This window comes from Orbicella franksi, chromosome 12 (assembly GCF_964199315.1).
Source record: "Orbicella franksi chromosome 12, jaOrbFran1.1, whole genome shotgun sequence".
NCBI classification, from domain to species: Eukaryota; Metazoa; Cnidaria; class Anthozoa; order Scleractinia; family Merulinidae; genus Orbicella; species Orbicella franksi.
The window spans coordinates 7,308,334-7,329,423 of NC_138156.1; the positions used below are offsets into that span (position 1 = coordinate 7,308,334).

General features: G+C 38.6%; 2 protein-coding genes across 2 annotated transcripts; both read right to left on the bottom strand.

The window, feature by feature from the left end:
• Positions 1-211: 211 nt before the first annotated feature.
• LOC145464439 (AFG1-like ATPase) lies at positions 212-5,445 on the bottom strand. The gene is made up of 3 exons (XM_081448346.1): positions 4,634-5,445; positions 2,630-2,990; positions 212-2,150 (listed from the first exon to the last, which is right to left on the bottom strand). Exons 1-3 carry the CDS (start codon positions 4,887-4,889, stop codon positions 1,028-1,030), a joined length of 1,740 nt encoding a protein of 579 aa, XP_081304472.1. The 5' UTR covers positions 4,890-5,445; the 3' UTR covers positions 212-1,027.
• Positions 5,446-6,289: 844 nt separating this feature from the next.
• On the bottom strand, positions 6,290-20,082 carry LOC145464451 (phosphorylase b kinase gamma catalytic chain, skeletal muscle/heart isoform-like). The gene is made up of 12 exons (XM_081448360.1): positions 19,749-20,082; positions 16,824-16,987; positions 16,120-16,174; positions 15,332-15,397; positions 14,675-14,747; positions 14,265-14,355; positions 13,610-13,700; positions 10,742-10,771; positions 10,511-10,634; positions 10,041-10,124; positions 9,443-9,484; positions 6,290-9,065 (listed from the first exon to the last, which is right to left on the bottom strand). The coding sequence occupies exons 1-12, from the start codon at positions 19,838-19,840 to the stop codon at positions 8,712-8,714; spliced, it is 1,266 nt and encodes a 421-aa protein (XP_081304486.1). The 5' UTR covers positions 19,841-20,082; the 3' UTR covers positions 6,290-8,711.
• Between the last annotated feature and the right edge of the window lie 1,008 nt (positions 20,083-21,090).

Below are 21,090 nucleotides of genomic sequence, written 5' to 3' on the forward strand. Positions count from 1 at the left end.
ATATCTATGAAAGATTCACCAATACATTCATTGTGTTGGTCAGTAACTACTCGTTAAAATCATCTCATTAATTAGTCATGAACTTGAAGGCCAGATGAATGCTTCTGAACATTTTCCGCACATTTTCCGAAGATTACCGAAGATTGCTGAAGACAACTGAAGAACATCCGAAGATGTTTCAATTGTACATCAACAAATTTAAGTGTAGTTAAAGGGACAAAAGAAAAATGTTATCAAAAAGGAATGATATCTTCACAGTGTAAAAGATAAAAATAGTATCTTCACTGCACGCGATGAAGATATGATTTTTCAGTAAAAGGAAAAATCCTAGTACTTCACTGGTTTTTATATAATAATTTTTTTTTTGGCTATAGTGGATCTACAGTGACAGTTTTAAAACTGAAAACAGATTAACCATTTATAACATTCTTAAACATAACTCCAAGGATGCAATGTTCATGAGAAACAGAACAAGATAAAGTAGGTTGTGCGTGCGACTTATTCACATGTGAGAAAAATGTTTGCCTGTTGAGTGTCGTTTGTGCTCCAGAGATGTTAGCTGTGTGCACACAACTTTTAAAACCTACAAAATAAGAGGGAGATGTAACGCAAGACCAGTATTTATCTCAAAACTTTGTTTAGTGACCTATCCTAAAATTTTTCATAAAAGCAACATTTAGCATTACCTCTATCCACATTTCAGACATTTATAGAAAAAAGCCCATTCAATAAAATTTTTGTTGCCAATAATTAATAAAAAATAACGTTGCAAATTTAACATGGTGATATAGTAAAAGGTGTGTGGTTTGCAATCTCTCAGAGATGCTGACTGAGGTTACAACTTTTTTGGTTTAAAAAAGTTAGTATGGACTAATGGGGTTTGAGGGCAGCCAAAGTGGGTCAGAGAATTTAACAAATCACACTTTGGTTGTGTGGATGGCTGTAATTGTAAACAAAGCTAAGTTGTGAAATGGGAATGTGGGTACTTGTGGTGTGGCGCTGGAAAGACTTGAATGATATATTTCTATTACTTTGGTTGGTCATTGTGTTCATTGCTTTCTTTGACTTTACTCCTCCTTCTTCCCATAACCTTTTCCCACCAGCCAAAACCCCAGAAGTGCTCTTCACTGAATTTCGGCGCATCGTGTTTCTTCAACAAATCTCCTCTTCTCTTCCTTTCCAAATCTTCCATTTCCTTCCTCATGATGTCATTACTCCATGAGATGTAGCTTGCCTCGTCTGCCCAGTCTGAGGAGCCACCTGTGAGTGGTGTCAGTGGTAATTCCCGAGGAGCGCCACTGTCTTCTAGTTCCGAGGCTTCATCAAGGATTTTCAGACGTCTCTTGTGCTCACGTTCCCGACGCCGATTTTCTGATTGCAAACGTTCCTCAAACGAACCTAAGTAGGGAGAGAAAGTTTGACGGCGGTGCTTCTGCATCTGATACAGTTCGCTCTGCATTTCTTTCAGGCGTGAGATGCAACGCTTGAAGGAGAAGATTTCCTCCTCACCAGTTAAGATTCCAAGTGAGTTTAAATCGAGTTGTGTCAGCTGAAGATCATAAGCCAGTTCTCCAATCATTTCAACGTGCATCTTGTCTTCGAGAAGATCATTACTTGGAATCAGTTGGAACAACTGATCTGGAGAGCTGCCTGCAGTGCAAAATACCTTCACTTTACTCTCATAGGCAGCATCCACAAAACTCAAAAAGCGCCGGGCTTCATTCTTTTGGCAAATGTTCATTTGCGGGATGTCTTCCAGAAAAACTGTGTGGAAGGCATTACAGATTGTGATGTAGTCAGCTGGCCCCAGCGGTGACCTGCACAGCTCATTGAAAGAGAATCTGGCTACGCCATTCTCTGAAGCAACAGGGACAATCACTCTCCGACCATAGACTGGAAGAGAAACTGACGAAAGCCGAAGGCCACGCCCAACTGCCTGGCAAAATGCTGCGTCAAATTCTTTTTCTGTCTGGGGAGTGAGAGGGCTAAAATAACTTTGTGTTCCACGTTTTTGGTACACTCTGTAATCTTTTTCTGAATCCATTGCAGCCAGCTCGCAATGCTTTGTTAGCAAACCTACAAGGGATGTCACAGAATCTAAAGCTTCTGTTTCACGTCCAAATGATGATGATCCAAGTTCACTTGGGGATCTGAAAACAAAACAGAGAACAATGAACTTTGTTGTATGCAGACAGGGAGTTTCCAAGCAGTAAATCAATTCATCAGTAAGAATACATTCTTTGTTTCAAAAGTGTATATTTTTCCCCTACAATATTGGACTGAAGGACTAAATTCAGCATCAGACAATTTTGATTTATTTACATGTAATACTAGCTGAATATTTAGGACATAGAAAATAAAGGAAAAGAAATAGAAAACGTCAGGGAGTTGGTGATGGCCATTACCTACCATTTGATTCAAGTGCAGTAACTGTTATGAACAAAACACAACCATAAAAATTTTAATTTGCTTTTAGATTTGGAGAGTAATCTCCATTAACCTTCCACCTCTTAACTTCCCCTGTCAATGTTTTCCCCTTTATTTATTTGTTGATTTGTATATCTAATTTTTTTTAATCTATTTTGATGCACAATATACACAACAAAATGTCTTTAAACTCATCACTTACCTGTTAGATGTTGTTACAATGACTGTGCCATTTTCCAACATTTTACGGAACACTCCTTCCAGGAGACGAGTGGAGGCAAAGTCTGCCAACTGCATCTCATCAAAGCACAGCAACCAAGCCTCCCCAGCCAGCTCAGAGGCAATGGACTCCACTGGAGTTAAATCATAGGTTAATTCATCACTAAGGCAACACAGGTTCCAACGATTCAAAGCTGAATACAACTGAAGCATAAAGGAATAGAAATGAACACGCTTCTTGTTTTGAACCTGAATACTGTCAAAGAAGATGTCCATCAACATTGTTTTTCCACTTCCCACTCCTCCATGGAGATAAAGCCCCTGAGGTGCAGGCAGTTGGTTATCTGAAAATAAAAATACAACTATTATAAATAATTGCCATTGTATGAACCCTAGCCATCTACATTGATCAAATCAACACTCAAGTACTCAAAAAACACTTTCTGCATTTCCATAGTGTAATGGCAAGCCCTCCAGTGGAACCCACAGAGTAGCAGATGGAGAGGGACTCTGTGTGTGACAGCTGGAGAAGGGATACAGAATGCACCTGATCCAGCTGAAGGGCTACACCTGGACAGAGATGGAATGCCTTGCTAGGGACAGAGGGAACTGGAGGAATTTTGCCAGTGGCCTATGCTCCAAACCGGAAATATAGACATGCTTCAAATCTGATCAGATCAGACAGTGTATTGGTATCACAAAAGGATGTTTCCAGAGATTGAGGAGATGCTGCCATAACAAAGGAGCTGAAGTCTCAACCTCCTATCCAGGGATCCTGTGCTCTGAAGCAGGAAGTGGATCGACTTTTAAATAAGAAAAAAAAAAGAGACAAGTCAAAGAGATCTTTAATCTTCTCAAACTCATTAATAATTCATCAAGTTTAAACAAAGGAAATCATGACTGAGACGGTGTTTAGATAATTATCTGATCTTTATTACATGTATTAGCATAGATTTTTACGATTTTTACCTCCTTGGTTTTAGTTTCAATTGAGAGGATATATCGAACACTCAAGCCAGTGTTTGACCACATTTCCGAACAACTCAAAGTTCATCAAAAATACTCTGCTACACGTCGTATTTTCAACTCTCTTCTTGGTATTTGGAAATGTGGTCAAACACTGTCTCTCATGTTTGATTTACCACATCACAAATGACACAAGCCCTATTTTTGGACCGCATTGGATAAACATAGATAAGAGAGGTATATGTAGAGATAAGGAGAAGATCAGTTGAAGTAGAACTGAAGGGGAGGCTGGGTTACACCTGGGATGGGGGGTCAAAATTGCCGATGTTGCATGGATCAGGTGCGAACAAGCCAAGGATCTTGGCAGCTGTCAAGCAGTGTAAATGTTGCCTGGAAAAACCTCAAGCTTATCTGCAGTTTCAACTCAAATTGAAGTGTACTTACTGTGGGCCAATAAACATTTATGAAGCCCAGAGTTCAATTTTGTCATTCACTATAAACTGGAGATGGCAATGGAAAAACGGGTTTGTCAACGGTTTGAGTAGATCTATCTACCATTTACTCAAAACCCTCCCAATTTACCAAAAGAGACTAGGACGGACTCAACCTGATCATCAATCCAAGATGGCAGTGAGAAATTGCAAGTGGTAGGCAAATTTTTCACTCAGATAATTTGGTTGGAAATTTTGGACTACCTTCCATTTTCCAGTCCGTCGAGTCAAAATTGCCTTACTATTTACATTCTAACCAAAATTTCTGGAATTTTTGGGTTGATGGTAAACAATCTTTATAACCACTGCAAATGACCACACAGACTGGGTGGTCTATATACTGGAAAAGATACTAATAACTTGGGTCCGTATTACCTTCTCTGATCTGGCATGTCATCCTCAAGAGCAAGTCCTACTATATCAACAAGCCTCAGTCGAGTTGACAGTGTAGAATATAAAGCGACGTAGACTTTACACTTAAATTAAAAGGAACAAACAATTTACATAAACTAAATCAAAGTGCAACTTACTTGATTTCTGTTGGGGATCATAATCCTTCAGTCGCTCGTACAAACCCTGCAGCTGATAAACGACTTTCGACTGTGACTCATCTGGCTTCAGTAATTGTTTTTCTAAATAAGACTTGTATAAACGTAAAGGTCCTTCATCAGACCTTACTCCATTACTAAAGCAGGCTCTTCTTAGAGTTCTAACGTTTTGGATGTCGACAAAACCATATCGGAAACGAACCAGCCGTTTCGTCGACTGAGCGACAGCAGAAAACATCGAATTTCTGAGGACAGTGACCTCTAAGCTGCTCCAAAAGACGAGCTTTAGTTTGCAACAACTATTAAGTCAAATTTTCGCCGAAAAATAAAAATTTTCAGCGATAAAAAAAACTCAGAACTCAGTTCGCAAGGAACCAGGAATATTCGGTTCGCCCGCCATGTTTGCAATTATGTAACCACAGTCCCAGCATTCCATTGGGTATTGACGACTCGCCGAAGGGACTCTTGGGTAAAATAGACAACTCTTCGAGCCTAGCCCCTCCCGCGTCTCCTCCGCCCCTCCAAAAAATAAGCAGTCACTCAATTTTGCAGACAAAGCGACCTTCAATGTTTCATTTCATCAACAGCTGTCTGCTGTATGCACCTTTTGATTTACAGTGAAACCTGTATTAAGTGGACCCACATTATTCTTCCCACATTTACTGTAAAATAAACCTGCATTCATTAGACACCTCTGTTAGGCGGACCAGGACACCAATAATATTAAGCCATTTTGTCGCACACAAGCTGCAAATAAGCAGACACTTCAAGGGTTTTTTACCTTTAAAAGCCTAGCTGAGAATCCTTTAACATTGTTCTGCGATGTTGTTTTAAAGCTAAGATGATTATTCCAGATTTGATGCATTAACTGACTGGACACTGTGCTATAAGCAGTCTTTGATCTTACACATTACACTGTTTCAAAAGGTTTCATAAGTACCTGTTATTGCACAATATTTTAGACCCTGTTTAAAGCAGACACCCTGTATTAAGCAGACACCAGTAAGAGTCCCAAGGGTGTCTGCTTACTGTAATACAGGTTTCACTGTATGCATTATCATTCAATCCAACATGGTGGGTATAGCTGGAATCAACACCAGAGAGCTAGAGTGGAATATTTTGTATTCTGGCAAATCAATTACATATGAACTCACAATTGATCTCAGTTGTTTCTAATGTATATGGGAACTGATTTAAGGTATGCAGTCAACCCCTTAATTGGCCATTTCAGAGTCGCCTATTGCCTCTGTCAAAACAAGTCTTTCTGGGAAAAAATTCCTGTGGAAATGCATTCCACCTACAGGTCCATTTTCATGCAGATCAAACTCATTCTCAGATGAAAGGTTTTACACGAGGACTCGTTTGGAAATGGCCTACTGGTACGGTTGAAATCCTGTTGAATAAATCTCCTTTTCTTTCTTTTCTTTTTTTCAGGCTGCCTTGAAGTTTGTTGTTCCAAAACAATTATAGGAACTTTTTTGCATAAGACATGATAAGAATATAGAGAAGACAAATTTCAGTGTTTGGGAAAGCAGGCATTGTTGCCATGACATTGGAAATGTCCCGACAACACGGCGGGTGATGTTACAATGCGCTTAATTGGGGCCAAACTATTCCAAGCATAAAACCTAAGGGTGCTTTGCAAATATTCACTTCTTTTATTCATCACCAAAAGACAATTGACAACTAGCTACTTTCTCAAAATTGTCAAAATCCAGGTGCCATAAATTAAAGAAAGTTCATCCAGAGCCATTCTGGATATTTTGACAAGGCACGCAAATAAATAGTTGTAAACATATCAACGTACCATATACAATCATTTTTTTCATAAATCTCTATCTTTTTGCTTACTGCTTTTTTACAAAGTTATTAAGTTATGGTCGCAGCAACTTAAAAAAAAACTTTTCAGGAACAAAAGTAAAACAACAAGAGAGAGATAGAGGCAAAATAAATTGTTTAAAATAATGTAAAAACCTGGAAATTTGACGTCTTCCGAAAATAAAGCCACCATAAAGACCCACCCACCCACCACCCCGCTTTTACCCCCATCTCTCTCCTGGTGTTGAGAATATAACCTAAATGACACCTATGCAAACACACCCTTCACTCCATTTACAGCCCCAGTTCTTGCCCCACCCCCCCCCCCCCACCCCCTTCAACACACAAACGTTATTTTAACAAAAAATAACAGCTGCACAAGCTGTTGTAATAACATGTTTTATACTAGCCTTATCTAGCAAGTCTTCATCGTAGCCTCTTTGAAAGTCAATGCCTACTTAGCTCTCCCAAAAAGGACAAGTGAGCCATGTAAACACCTATGGTACTTTTTGGGGAGGGGAAAAGAATCTTCAATACACTCAATCTGTTCCTGACAACTTTATATCTTAAAATAAACAACTGAGTTAAATTTTGTTTTGATCATTTAACTTAACTGGTGACTTAAGCCCTAGGCAAATGGACTCATGAGTAGTTGCAAGTAGCCCCAAGCTGAACTTGCATAGATACTTTGCGCTGAGTGGCCAAATGGACTCACAAGTTTCCACGCAAGTACACACAAGTTGCAAAAACAAACACAGTTTCAAGGCTACTGGCTCTGTCCCATGCAGCCAAACTCTTGTGTTTTATTGGCTAATAGGTTGCCAAAGAACTTGTGTTGACTTGGGTTGGGTGGTGTTGACAAACTTGCATTGACTTCTGTGCAAATGTGATCTTGACCAAAGTGAGCGCAAGTCACCGCAAGTCAATGCAAGTGCATGCAAGGCCTGGCCAAGCAGAGTCGCAAGTGGACCCAAGTTTTCAACTTGTGTGTACTTGCAAGTCCATTTGGCCAGCGCTTTACAGGTTACTGTTTACGTTCCCTGCACTGTCACTACTTGTCTTCCCCTTCCTGACTCGTCCCCCATCATCTCTTGAGAGGTTTATTGAATAGGTGACAGTTGAGGGAGTCTTTATGAACTCCTCAGGGGCATGGATGGGATAATGAGAAGGATACAGCTTCCCTTGTTAATATTCAATGGACCTTTGAGATGACTGCAGAAGAGTCAGTTCCCATTTCCCATCTCTCCCTGCCCCCATCACAAAAGAGAGTACTATAAATGCTTTCTGAATTAAGCTCGAGCACTACAATACAATTTTTTACCACACAGTACAGACCAATAAGAACTCAACAAATAAAGAGATGCAGTTTGTAATGTCCAAAAACTACCATGGTGGCAATGGTAACAATAGTCCTATTATAAACAATAACTCTCACATATTCACATACTTCTTGTAAAGTTAATTTTAATTTAGAATTTTTGATGCTGAGACCTTTTTTCCCAACTGATCAATTCCTCAGTTTCCATGACCAGCCGGTTTGCATCGCTAGGTGTAATAATAGATCAATGAACATATACGAACAAAATGACCAACCATTAAACTCTTTTAAAAAAGGAACCAGTTGATACATTACAAGCATCATTAATACCAAGGAGTTAGGAGCTTCTGACAAGGCAATACTTTGTGCTACCTGTTCCTGATTCGCACTTTGTGGTGACACTGTTGTTTGTACGAGACGGTGCCCTTGCTTTGCACATTGAGGACATTATAGCTACCTAGCAGTACATAGGCTTGTAAGATTTTACTTTCACAGGCACTTTTAATTTAAAGAAACACCTGTCTGTTTCCAAGTTTATCTCGATTTGTATAAGAGTGGCTTCAGCTGATTCATGGCACTCAGAACCCATCCTTGGTTGCTTTGAGACCGGGATTTTGCCAACAGAAGACTGTTACCCTACCAATTGGGAATTTACAGTTCATAATAACAAAGAAAAAATAAACACAATTACCTAATAACCATGAGCTAACCCCTGTTAGTGTCCCACAGCCTATGACCTCTTATGCACAGGCTCTTTGTGCTGGTCACACAATCTTCCTCCCCAATGAAGTGTGTGACAAGCTATAAGAACATCTGCAAAGGAGGCTACACAGCTTAGCACCCCTCTGCTACTTAGTCACAACAAAGCCATTTCTGCTGCTCAAGACAAATTACAAAAAACAATTGCCTTGTGTAACTGCTCCTTTAGTTGCTTGGAGTGATTTTTCTTAAGGACTTGTACTGAATTTGCCCCAAGGATGACATTCGGAAGGATGCGTTGTATGACTCTAGGTTCCCAGTCTTCCTTTGCATGGGTCCATTGCCATTGTATCTTTCTTTGTGAGGTTTGTTTTCAAAGAGCGCAGCACGATTCTGGTTTTCATCCTTGTTACGCTTGACCCAGTGTCCATAGATTCTAAATGCGCAGCCGTCAATCATTTTGCGCAGCGGTTTCACGCCATAAGGTTCTTGAAGGATCAAGTCAAATGTCACTGGTTGAAGTTTATTCTTTGCAAACTTGGAGAATTCTCTGACAGCTATAAGTGCAATCACAGTCCCCTGTAGCAAATCAACTATTAGTACCTTTAGTTGCTCAAGATATCAGACTTGTCAGATTGCGACTTCCTCACATGTATCTTCGTTGTAGTGAAACTTAACACTTGAAATGTTGTGTTATTACCCAAAGAAGGCAAGATTTGCACATGCATAATACACTATCTTTTTCAATTAATTTTTCTTTGTCATTGTCTGTAAAACAACAACATGTAATCATCAGACCATATGGTGTGTATTTTGGAGAACATGAACCCCAATGGCTAATTTCCCATGTTTCTTAAATTAACCTACATTTGAACAGATTTCACTATTTATAATAAGAAAATAATCTCACTGTAACATCTATGGACTCATTACCAATCCAAAAATATTAAAATCACCTTAAATTTCCATCTTGCAGAAAAACCTTCATTCTTTGGTTGCTGAAAATGAGTGACATGCAACAAAATTGAGTGAGCAATATTTATGTTTCAGTACCACAAAGTATGCTAGGTATACACTGTCACTATCAAGGACGAAGACTTTAACTACTCTTATTATATGGCTAGCCCCATGACTAGGAAAGATGAATCAAATTCTGTTGTTCTGCTGTTGGGTACCGGAGTGGGCAAGATGGCACTATCTTGCCCACTCAAGACCAAGGCTGTGTCCCACAAGAAAAGCCATACAATAAATCATTTATTGACTAAGCCTGAGTTTATGGACCTTGACTCATCTCAGTCCATAAACACACAAAAAAAAGAACTTGGCCAATATCCAGCCATCTTGACCTCACGCTTGGTCAACAACCCATATTTACTGATTATGAAACATTTCTTTTAATATAAATTCTGAGAATATAGAGCTATATCAAGATAATTTCCCCTAACCGATGATATGCTTTATTCTCCTCACCTGCTTGCTTCACAGTGAGTTGATTTTGCAAAGAGAAATTCAACTTACATATAAGTCACCCTTGAAAGCTGAATGTTCACAAACCTGAGCTCCTTGAAACCAGGGATGCTCCAGTGCTTGCTCTGCAGTGAGTCTTGCTTTAGGATGAATAACTAGAAGCTTAGAAATCTGTGGGCAAGAAAAAGGAGAGTTCCTTATCAAGAGCAAATGAGAAGCAAGCTCTTACATCACTCACTGACAAATTTTAATCAGACCCTGCAGAGCAAATTAGAATAAAATGTACAATTTTATTTGGTTCATGAAAAAAAAGGCCGCTTGATTCAAAACAGTTCACTATTATGCTTTGTCTTGACAAGTGTTGACGAATTAGCATTCTGAGCGAGAATCTTGCGTTCAAATATTGTATAAGGAAACAGGTTTTGGCAAGAATGTTCCTAAGCAACATTTCTAACATGTCCATTGATTGTGACATGCCAAATTTACATTATTGGAAAATCTTCAAGTTTAAATTTTCCAATTTGCCAAAAATGTTGTGCCCAAAATGATGTACTTACCAGATTCTTGGCAGGTGCTGAAATGTCATCCCACTCAGGGCTATGGAAATGATATCTTCCTTCCATTATTGATCGCAACATCACAACTTGTCGCCGATGCCAGAAAGGAGGACAGCCTACCAGCCTGTGGAGAGAATTGGGTAAATATTGTTGACATGACTCTTCCTTTTTTCCATGAGAGCTGAGACGATTTTTTACAAAAATTATAATACAAAGGACAAAACTACTTACAAAGTATACATTATTACTCCGCATGCCCACCTAAAAATAAAACAAAAACAAAGTTCAGCAATACGCTTAATGACTAGATCTAGAACTAAAAGATAGATACATGATAATCATATGTGACCCTATTTTGGAAAAAGTGGTTAAAGGTGAAAAGAGAAAAACGCGTTTATTCACGTTTCAGACCAAAACACATTTAAACACCGTTTAAACGGGCTAAAAAAACGTTTAAACCCGTTTACAAAATGTTTTAACACGTTTTTCTTTAGGCAAATGTTTTCTTTAAATGAGCGTTTAAACGCAATAATTTATTTAACAGTAAAGCTGTTATGACAGATTATTCAGCATTATCGTTCCCACGCCTTTTGAAATCATGGCGTTATTAGAATTATTATGCCAAGCTGGTTTACTGGATGGTATGTAAAACTTATTTTTGCCATCATTCTCAGTCAAAGTGGAAACTTATTGTTTTGGTGAAAATACAAAATAATGATATGAACGCTTCTTAATATTGTACTAAAAATGTAGTGGAAGTTACGGTCTATACAGTGAGCCAAATGCACGAGTCTTCAGCTACAATACACAATACACTTTACATTACCATTTCCGAGAATACGCCAACGTAACTTCATCCAATTTATGAAAAGAAATGTGTTGCTAATTTTCTTGTCGAAAATATTTGCACGTAGGTACAATCTGCTACAATTCTGCAACACTCGGGAACGAGTGTGACTTTCATTTTGTGATACCACAGGGAACCTTTGTACTTTAATTAGCCTGTTCATATTTATGGCATAAAACTAAATGATTTACCTGTGTGTTTGTGTCTTTCTTTGGTTGTCTTGTGAAGTATTTGCTTCACGTGGAGACGGCCGTTTCTCCATGTGATCGATTCAATTCATGCGCGGCGACAGATGAGTGTCTCGAGTTTCAAGTATTAACTACATTTCAATCTTCTCCCCTTTTAAACAGAGGGCCGAAACTGTAATTCACAGCATAATGTTTGTAATGCAAAGGAGAACCAGAGTTTTTTTCTATTTAAAAGAAGTTTACTATTTCATGCAGCGTTGCAAGCTGTCAGCGCACGAAAACAAACTCTGTATCCATCAAGGTTGATTTGGATTGGCTAACCATGTTGCCTTGCATTGCTGTCTCTCAGTTACTATGTTGTTCTGTTGCTCCAAGCAAACTCAACAGATTGAATAATTGGTCATATTAATCGACTAGCCAATGAAATTTGCCTGTTCCTACAGCTAATATCTCACGTAAAAAGAATGTGTCTTCACATTTGCGAGCGACATGAAATAAACAAAAAAATCGCCAATTGTTTCGGCGCAGTCATCGAAGACGGTTGTAAACAGGGGGGTTAGATCACGTTTCACGAAAATTAGAAAGTTCCTTTCACAATTCTTGGAAAATAAAAATACGCATTTCATGCACCACGAAAAAAGTTTCTCCTATATTCACAAAATTATTCTCGCTTAAGCTTCCTACAGAAGATGTAATAAAAGCTGGGAGTAATTCAATTATCGCCCCAATTCTCCTCGTCCATTCTTTTTCGTTCAGTTGCCAATAGCTGTTGCTCAAAAATGTGCAGTTTTAGGTGGTTGCATTCCGCAAAAGAATTGTGGAAAGCTTCGGCATGAATTGAGAAACTTGCATTTTCCTCTCGAAAAATGGGCGATTGTTGAGACAGAAATCGGGTTCGTGATCATTCGTACGCACTCGATATGTTCGCGTCAAATTACAGTGCACATGTACATGTACGCGACGAAGGCAAAGTCTGCCCGTTAGAAATGTTTGCTGCATATATACATAATTATATACCTTTCTTTTTGGATAACTGAGATAAAAAGGACTCATCTTAAGTGGTATGTTTACTAAATAGAATCAAGGAATTTGCAACCTTAGCCTAAAACATGTTTGTTATTGCTTATCTCTTTCTTAAGCTTTTCCTTCATTTAAAAATCTTGACAAGAATGAGCTTGTAATGTCTTTTTCAATTGCAACCAATGTCTCGAATGCAGATCAAATTTGTCCAACACAAACACGAACCATATATAATTGCAAATCTGTTCACTTTTTTCCAGCCACAATCGAGGAAAATTTAATTTAATCGGAAACATCGCTCGTCACAATCAAACACAACAATACCTCTAATTTATGAGCAAATTTCATTCGAAAAAAGCTTCGTAAACTAACCACAATATAATTATCGGAGTATTAAACAGAGAAAATTTTGCACTGGTGTTTAAACACGCAGAAATAGTGTTTAAACATGTATCCAAAGCGTTTAAATGGGTTTAAACACTTTCGTTTTAAGGCGTTTAAACGCCATTTTGACAATTCACCTTTAACCACCTTTCCAAAATAGGGTCACGTATTAGTACTGATATTATTTTCTATTACAGTTCCAAGTCAGTTCAGTTGGCCAAAACCTAAAATCAACCAGTCAGGTTGTTTGAGTATTGGACTGGGATCCCAAGCAGATTACAGCTAGTGGTTTTATCACTTACTTATCTAAAAGAATTAACATACAAATCAATTTTTTTTCCAACTCTCTTTTTGTTCTAGTCAGCTCTCAATCAGAAGTGCACACTTATTGTTTAGAGTGCCCTTCTATTCCATGATAGCAGAATTTCTGCTTAATAACATTTTCGTTTGTGTAATAATTCTATTATTAACCAAGCTTACTTGGGACGTGACTGGTAGGATATTGGCCCTCAGTCTTTCTTGTATGCCCCGGGTCAAAGACCCCAGGTTGATATTCTCACAGTGACGCCCTTGCCGTTGGTCAATAAGATATAGTATTTATTCATAGACATGTAATGTACATGTACATGTATGTTAAAAAGATAAAGGTGACTTCCTCACATGTCAACTTCCTTTCCATAACCTGGGGCATCAGCAAACATGGAACACTGAAGGACTTCAGGAGATAAATAGCCCGGTGTCCCACACAACTCTAACAGAGAGAAAAAAAAAGAAAACAGTTCATGATGTCATCATTTGACTACAACTACCAGGATTCATTGCCTTTGTCCTTTAATATTATTCAAACTTTTACACCACAGTCGAGTTTAAATAACAATCGCTCTAATCAACATGAGAAAAATAAAAAGTGAAGGATTCTGGTACTTGTAGTCTAATGATTCCATTATGTAAATAGTGTATTAGAGGTTACATGTATAAGCACGAGTTTTCTTCAAACAAACAGTCAACAAGGCATAGCCCAGTTCACAAATGCTCCTAGCAAATGAGGGGGAGTAGTCCAATTGTTTTAGTAGACACTCTAAAGGATTACAGCACAAAGCTACAATTTTGAGTGTTTTTAGGCCTAAAATTTAGTACGAATATAATTTTCGGGATCAAGATCAGTACACCCGCAATCATTGTTTATCAGTGAATAGAAAACAATGAAAAAATCACTCAGATTCATGGATTTCCTATAGAACACAGCTGAGTGGCTACTACTGCAACATATATTAAAACAAACAAAAATGTTGTTACAATACATTGTCATTTGTACCTCGGAGCTTTTCTTCCTCTTTGAGCTTGACGGCAAAGCCAAAATCTGATATTTTCACAGCATACTCTTCATCTAGGAGGATGTTTTCAGGCTAGAGAGGAAACAATCACTAACAGTAAACATGCATGACATAGGCATCAAAACATACATGTAAATTGCATTGTCCGTGTACACCACTTAACAACTCAAATAAAGAAAGAACATTAACATGCATGGATTAATATTCTCGCTGATATATGCTGAGAATTCCATCATGCATTGAGAACATCCTGTAAAGTCTTCATTACCATCACTAATATTTAGAATAAAGATGGATAAGATGGATATTTGTTAAATGAATTCTGTGTTCATTTGTGGCAACTCAAAGCTTGTCTGAGTGATACATCACTTCATTGAGAAATACAACATACCTTCAAATCTCTGTGAACAATGTCACTATCATGCATAAACTTTACAGCTTCAAACACCTCAAGCATAATACGCCTGAAATATATAAACACACTCCATAAACTTCTGAAAATAGCATCACCAAGAATACCAACCCTCTGACAAGCCGAGCCAAAAATGATCTCCGATATTTGTATTAGATGACCCATATTACAAAGGCAATGTATCACTATCTGGTGCAACACAAATTCTTCATCCCCTTAGACAGGTATTGAGTACATTTTTAAAGATAATTTGACCAGCATGTGGTACAGATTTTAGGTACCTTGAAATGGTGACTCCCCAGAAATTGCGACAAGGGTTCCAAAAGTAGTAACAAGAAAAGGCTGCTGTCAAAATTCAAAAGTTTACTACATTTTGAACATGTTTTGTCATTCTTGTCTTTGTAACCTGTCGGTGTACTGTCTTGGAACTGAGTTTTGTCTATAAATTTCTTTTCACTAAGATTTACAATATTTAGAGAGGAAGCCACATCAACCTTAGCTGATTTTCAAGCAGGTCGTTTATCCTGGCGGAGTTGGAATTTGGAGAGGGAGAAAAACTGGAGAACCTGGAGAAAAACCCTCAGAACAAGGCAAGAACCAACGACCACTGGTTATAGAAGCTGAGCACAGTCTTACCTGGTTTTCTTTTCTGATAATGTCACTTGGTCTGTGAGATGATCAAACAATTCCCCTTTGGCTGCACTGTAACACAATGTTAAAGATATTAACTAAAGAATGAACTTTTAATTTTGCACCTGAGAAAAACAGTCTCATTATGATCAATTTGAAAGTGGAAGGACTCTCTCTCTTTAGATACTGAAAATCACAATGAAACATCTGAAGCAGCTGCACACCAAATCTAAGTGTGTTGAACTCTGATAAACCTATTGTCCTGGGGGTTTCACTAAATGTAAAATGTTCTCAGCAGGAGGGTAAATGGTTTTCACAAGTGGGAAATTTATTTGCAATGAACGTTTTTATACGAAAAAACGTTCTGCTACCGTGTAGATGGCCAAACCAGCAAGCCAAATTGTCCTCACAACTGGTCAATTTGCCTGGTGGTCAGCCCTTAATGAAGCCCCTATTATCCACACTTGCTGAGGTTGATAACAATGCCTTACCATTCCACTGATAAGCCCTGGGATTCATGAGGGGTTTGGGTGGGCTTATAAATGGTGGATCCTCCTGATCATGACCTACATATACATGTACTTCTAAAATATAGGCTACTTATCAATATGATACTACCAGAAAGAGAAAGAATGCAATGTGTGTTTAATATTAATCGAGCTACCCATTGGTTCCCAGTCATGCAGAATTATTTAAAATTCAACCTTGCCAATTTGGCATTTAAATGTGCTTGAGTTACATGTATTCAAGGTCTGAAGAAGGTATGTTTAGTATACAATAAATATTGTACTTACAGTTCAAAAACCAGGAAGAAAAACACAGGGGACTCAAAGACATCTACCAAGCCAACTAAGAAGAAACCAAGTAACACAATGATCACAAAATGTACTACACATCAAAACTGTACTTCCAAGTGGAATTAAAGTCAAAGTTAATAATGTAATTGTCCATAAACAATGTCCCACAAAAATAATGACTACATGTAAATTCAAATATAGAAAAAAATGCGAAAAATTATTTAGTTGACGCCAGCTGGCACAACTAATTTACCGCAAAACTACACGACCTGATCACATGCAAGTCGAAAGTTCAAGTTGTTATTTCCCTTGGGAGTTAGTGAGTTTGACCTGCAACACGTGACAAGTTTCTCCTAGAAACTAATAACTTTGCGTTATTTACAGTTGTATAAAACCCGTGCTGTACATTATTTAAGATTCAACTAACATTATTTCTGATGATATTTAACTTTACTGTGATTCATGTACAATGTCGCATCTCTCACAGCTGGTTGTTTCTTAGTTTTTAATAGCAGTGTTAACCAAATTGAGTTTGTTGTAGCATGACCAGTGTTGAATTTTGAAGTTGAATCTGAGAATCTCTCGGGAGGTGGAAAAGTTGACTGAGTCAACAGAAACCTCTCACAATGGTAAAATGGTGAAAACAATGAGAATCAGAATTATTAGTATCAAAACAGTAATAATATTGCAGCATTACTTACTTATATTCCTATGTCCTTGTAGAGCAAGCAGAATGTTGACTTCATCTCTTGTAGTTGCCTCTATGTCCACGCCTCCTGCATCACTCAGCTTATCTATTATTTTTACAGCATATGGTTTGCCAGTAGCTTTGTGGAAACATCGCCGCACCACACTGGAAATTCCTCTGAAAAAAATTCACATTGAAATTTGTTTCATTCAGTTCAATGTATACTAGTCCAGTGTCTGATCTAGGGCACGCCATTGCGGGATTGGCGTAGTTCGATAGAAGATGTCCCCCAAATATTCGTCACATGGATCATTTTGGCGCAGCAAACATCTGCAGCTACTGACTTGTCATTTTCCTTCGTTTTCTAAGTTTTTCGAAAACTTTGTGTGATTTCAAGTTTCAGAGAACTGACAATATAAAACAGCATGCGTTTTACCAATGTTTACAACATGGACAAATAAAAATAGCTGCCAGAGGCTGAGATGAGATTCCTGGGAACAAGTAGAATAATTCTTATAGGGGGGTCAATTTATAAAACTGCACGTGCTCATTGCGAGCCCCTTACTTTTCATGCTTGACTGATGAAACGCGACGTGTTATTTCAGTTGTTTTCTTTGTCGTTCTGCTATTTTATTGTCATGTCAAAGCAGAAAAGAATATTATCATTCTTTGGTCAAGAAAACAAAAGAGAAGTACACAGACCGCAAACAGAAACCTTTTGTCGAACCAAAAGCCAAAGCAGTAAGAAGAAACTTTCAATCTACCTGGCTGGAAAAAACTCAAGTGGTTGCGATACAAAATAAACAGTGTGTCCCCCAAAAACCTGGAACGTCCCCTAGAAAATTGTTGACTGGGACAGAATGTTCCCCTAAAGTGAAATCCTAGATCAGACACTGCTAGTCTATAATCCAAAGAAGTACATGTAAACTAGTACTAATGATAACAAGGTTTATTTCTGGGTAAGTAAGTAACTTTATTTTACCAGGGTAGCTAGCCCATTCAGCAACAAGGCTGGTATCTATAGGGGTCCTAGGAAATAAAGAAACATTGTTGTCCAAGGTTGCCTTGGATACCTCCCTTCTGCATACTGCATTTGGCATCTCCCTAACCTTTTAGGCAACAGTTTGTAAATATTCCTCTAAACCTTGGAAAAAATGAGAAAACATTGCCATCTTGTAGATAACCTACAGCCACTGCGTATTAAGGACTGATACTAGGTGATAGCTCAGCCAATCAGATTGCAGCATATGCATTAGTTTTAAAGCAAACTAACTAACTCTACTTTAATATACCTTAGACTACACTATAAAACAGGTTAGTGCCAAATGCTGTAGGCCATTTCCAAGTTTCCAATACCTCAGCCTCGAAATGAGTCTTGGCGATAAACCTGTCATAAAAAAATGAGTTCTCCACATGGACCCACACGTTCATTGCCATGTAAATCAAACACTACATGTACGTGCCACTCTTGTTTTGCAGAGACAAGAGGCAACTTGGCAACAGGCTCCCTGGTTCCATGATGTCCAAGGTTCTCATAGTATTTGGTCAACAATTTAAAAATTTGCTGTGTTGCCGAAAGGCAGATGAAAGCAAACTCTGTCAACTGTGGCTACCAGGGACAAAATATGGAGTGTTTCTATGGAAACTTGCTACATCTCAAAGAATTATTGTTACATGTCACCCTTCTGATTGAAACAGAGTTAGTTTCAGATTTGGTAACTTAAGCTTCAGGAAAGTTAATGTTATTCTTCAAAATACAATTCTACATGTATAGCCATACTAATTAATCTTTTGTGGCCCTACATGTATGAGCTTTGTGCATGAAGGACACGGCTAAATGTAGCTCTTTCTGCTGTAATTAGTTCAGTTGTTTGCTCGTCGGCTAGGTAGCGCCTTACTTGAAACACCAGTAATCATTTCGAAAATATCACATAATTTTGTCACAAATTCTCCCTCATACATGTATCTACATGGTTCATTAACCTTGAAATCTCCAGCAGGCAAACAATTACTAGTATTATTATTATTTTGTTACTTGTCTGAGCTGATCAAAAACTACCAGCAGCTTAAATCATCCAAATTATCAAGTTATTACAGACTGATACTCAATATAATTCCAAAATAAACAAACAGCAGTTTTCTCCGAAAATGATCGACTTCAAGATTCACCCCCAAAAGGAACGAGCTTAAGGCGTGGGGCACGCTTGTTCTATTCCGTTAATTAGGGTAAGGTTAGACACCTGTGCTTAAATGTGGAAGACAAGGTACATCTAACCTCTTACGTTAAGTGAATACGTGTGCAAATTCGAGTTATTACTTGTTAAGCCGGAAATTCATGCGACCTCTCAAGTTATTAGCTCTGCTGCGAATCTCAGTATTTGCCAATAAGCGTGATAACCTTTTTACACCACCACCTTATACATGTATTTCGCTGTCACGTCAGTTAGAGAGAAAAACGTTGGCAAATTTATTCTCTATTTGCTTAAGTTACTTGTTCCAAGCAGAATGCATAGCACACCCGCTGTAGCACTCCACATTTCAACCGGCTGCTAAAAGGATTCCAGTGCAGTAACAAGTCGAACGGATGCGTTGCAGAATTGCGACACGATCCCTCCTCGATCGGCCTACGTACATCTGTTTAAGTATCTGCGATGAGTTTTGAGTAAAGGAAACGACCCACAGTCAAGTTAAATCCCATCACTGCAGTATGCAAAACACGCACGAATTCGCCAAGTTTCTAGCATAAACATCATTCCAATAACATCGTTTTCGCAGCAAAGGGCTTCAGCAAAGGTCGAACAGACCATCGTGTTAGTGCACATGCTAGCAGTAAAACTAATTTGCTCGGCGAAAAGCTGTAAATTCGAAACGCATAATGATCTAAGCACTCTCCTGAAAACAATAATCTTACAACAAAATCATATCAAAGTCCACTTACGCGCCCAATTTCTCCTTCACTTCGTACTTGTCGGAAAATCCGCCGGTTGCTTCGGTTCCTAACGGCCCATCTTCCAAGTCAAATTCTGTCATTTCACGATGGCCAAGTCACAGTGCTTTGGCTTTCGACTCTCAAACATAGTTCTAAAATCATCTGGAGGGTTTCATCTCGTCGAGATGCAAAACAAAAGCGAACTTAAATTGCAAGGATTTGTAGTCACCTAAACCCTCAAATGAACTCTGCAAATTTACATAAAGAACAGTAAAACGAGCACTTGCTCGTCAGCGGTATGCTCTGTGAGAGTGACTGAACAATCGTAAAACGTGAGATCAGCCATTCACGCGTGACCAAAGCAACGTGACAACGTGACAAGCTTTCGCTAAAAATATAAACAGTCTAAAGATCAAAAAGTGAAAAATAAAAAAAGCAAAGTTTCCCAAAGACTTCAAAAAGTTCATACCAGAAGAAGCAATTTACAGATTTTTTTCGGTAAACCTAAGATGTGACGTGAAACAGGTGATAGGAGATGATGTTAGCGGGAAATGCAGGTGTAAGACGTTTGTTTGATCGGCACTGTTCAGGAGAGGTAGCTGACCCACATTCACGTGTCTTAATTTGGTGCGGGTGAACATAGCGTGACAGCTGATCAACCGTGGTGGAGTACTCTATTCGAAAACAAAGTTATGAATCACTCAGCGTTCCATAAGTCACATGTACCAAAGAAGCAGCTAGTACGACCACAAAATTCTCAAAACTTAGAATTCCTAAGAATGAAGGAGCGAATTGGTATTTTAACATTGTGACTGTAAAGCCGATGATTTTTCATTGTTACAAGTGCTGCGCTCTTTCGCCGCTGCCCGTCTTAGTACAGCTGAGCACGCGCTCGAGCGGCCAGGTGCCTCGCGCTTCGCGGCTTTTGCTTGCTGAAAGAAGCCGACCGTTTGAAATGTACGCTTGCCGCGTACCCGACTCAGGCCGCTCTGCTATGAATTGCGTAAAATTTGCGTTTCAACTTTCCGTTTGGCCTCCTCTTTAGGCAAACAAAATCAATATTCAGGAATATTGGCTCCAAGGCATGGAACTGTCGCACATAACCACAAGGCCAATAAAGACCTTTATATGCATGATATTGGTTGCAATCTGAAAAAAAAAAAATCAAAGCAATTGGCCCTATATATCCTACGGCATCAATATTCGTCCGAAACACTGCTGTCGAGTCATTATCCTTTTAACGTTTGACGTCATTGGATGACGAACTTCCTGTTAAGGGATTCTGAATTTTCGTCGGTCATATTTTGCTCTCAGCCAGAGTGAGTCGTGGTTATTTTCATGTCAGGGCAGA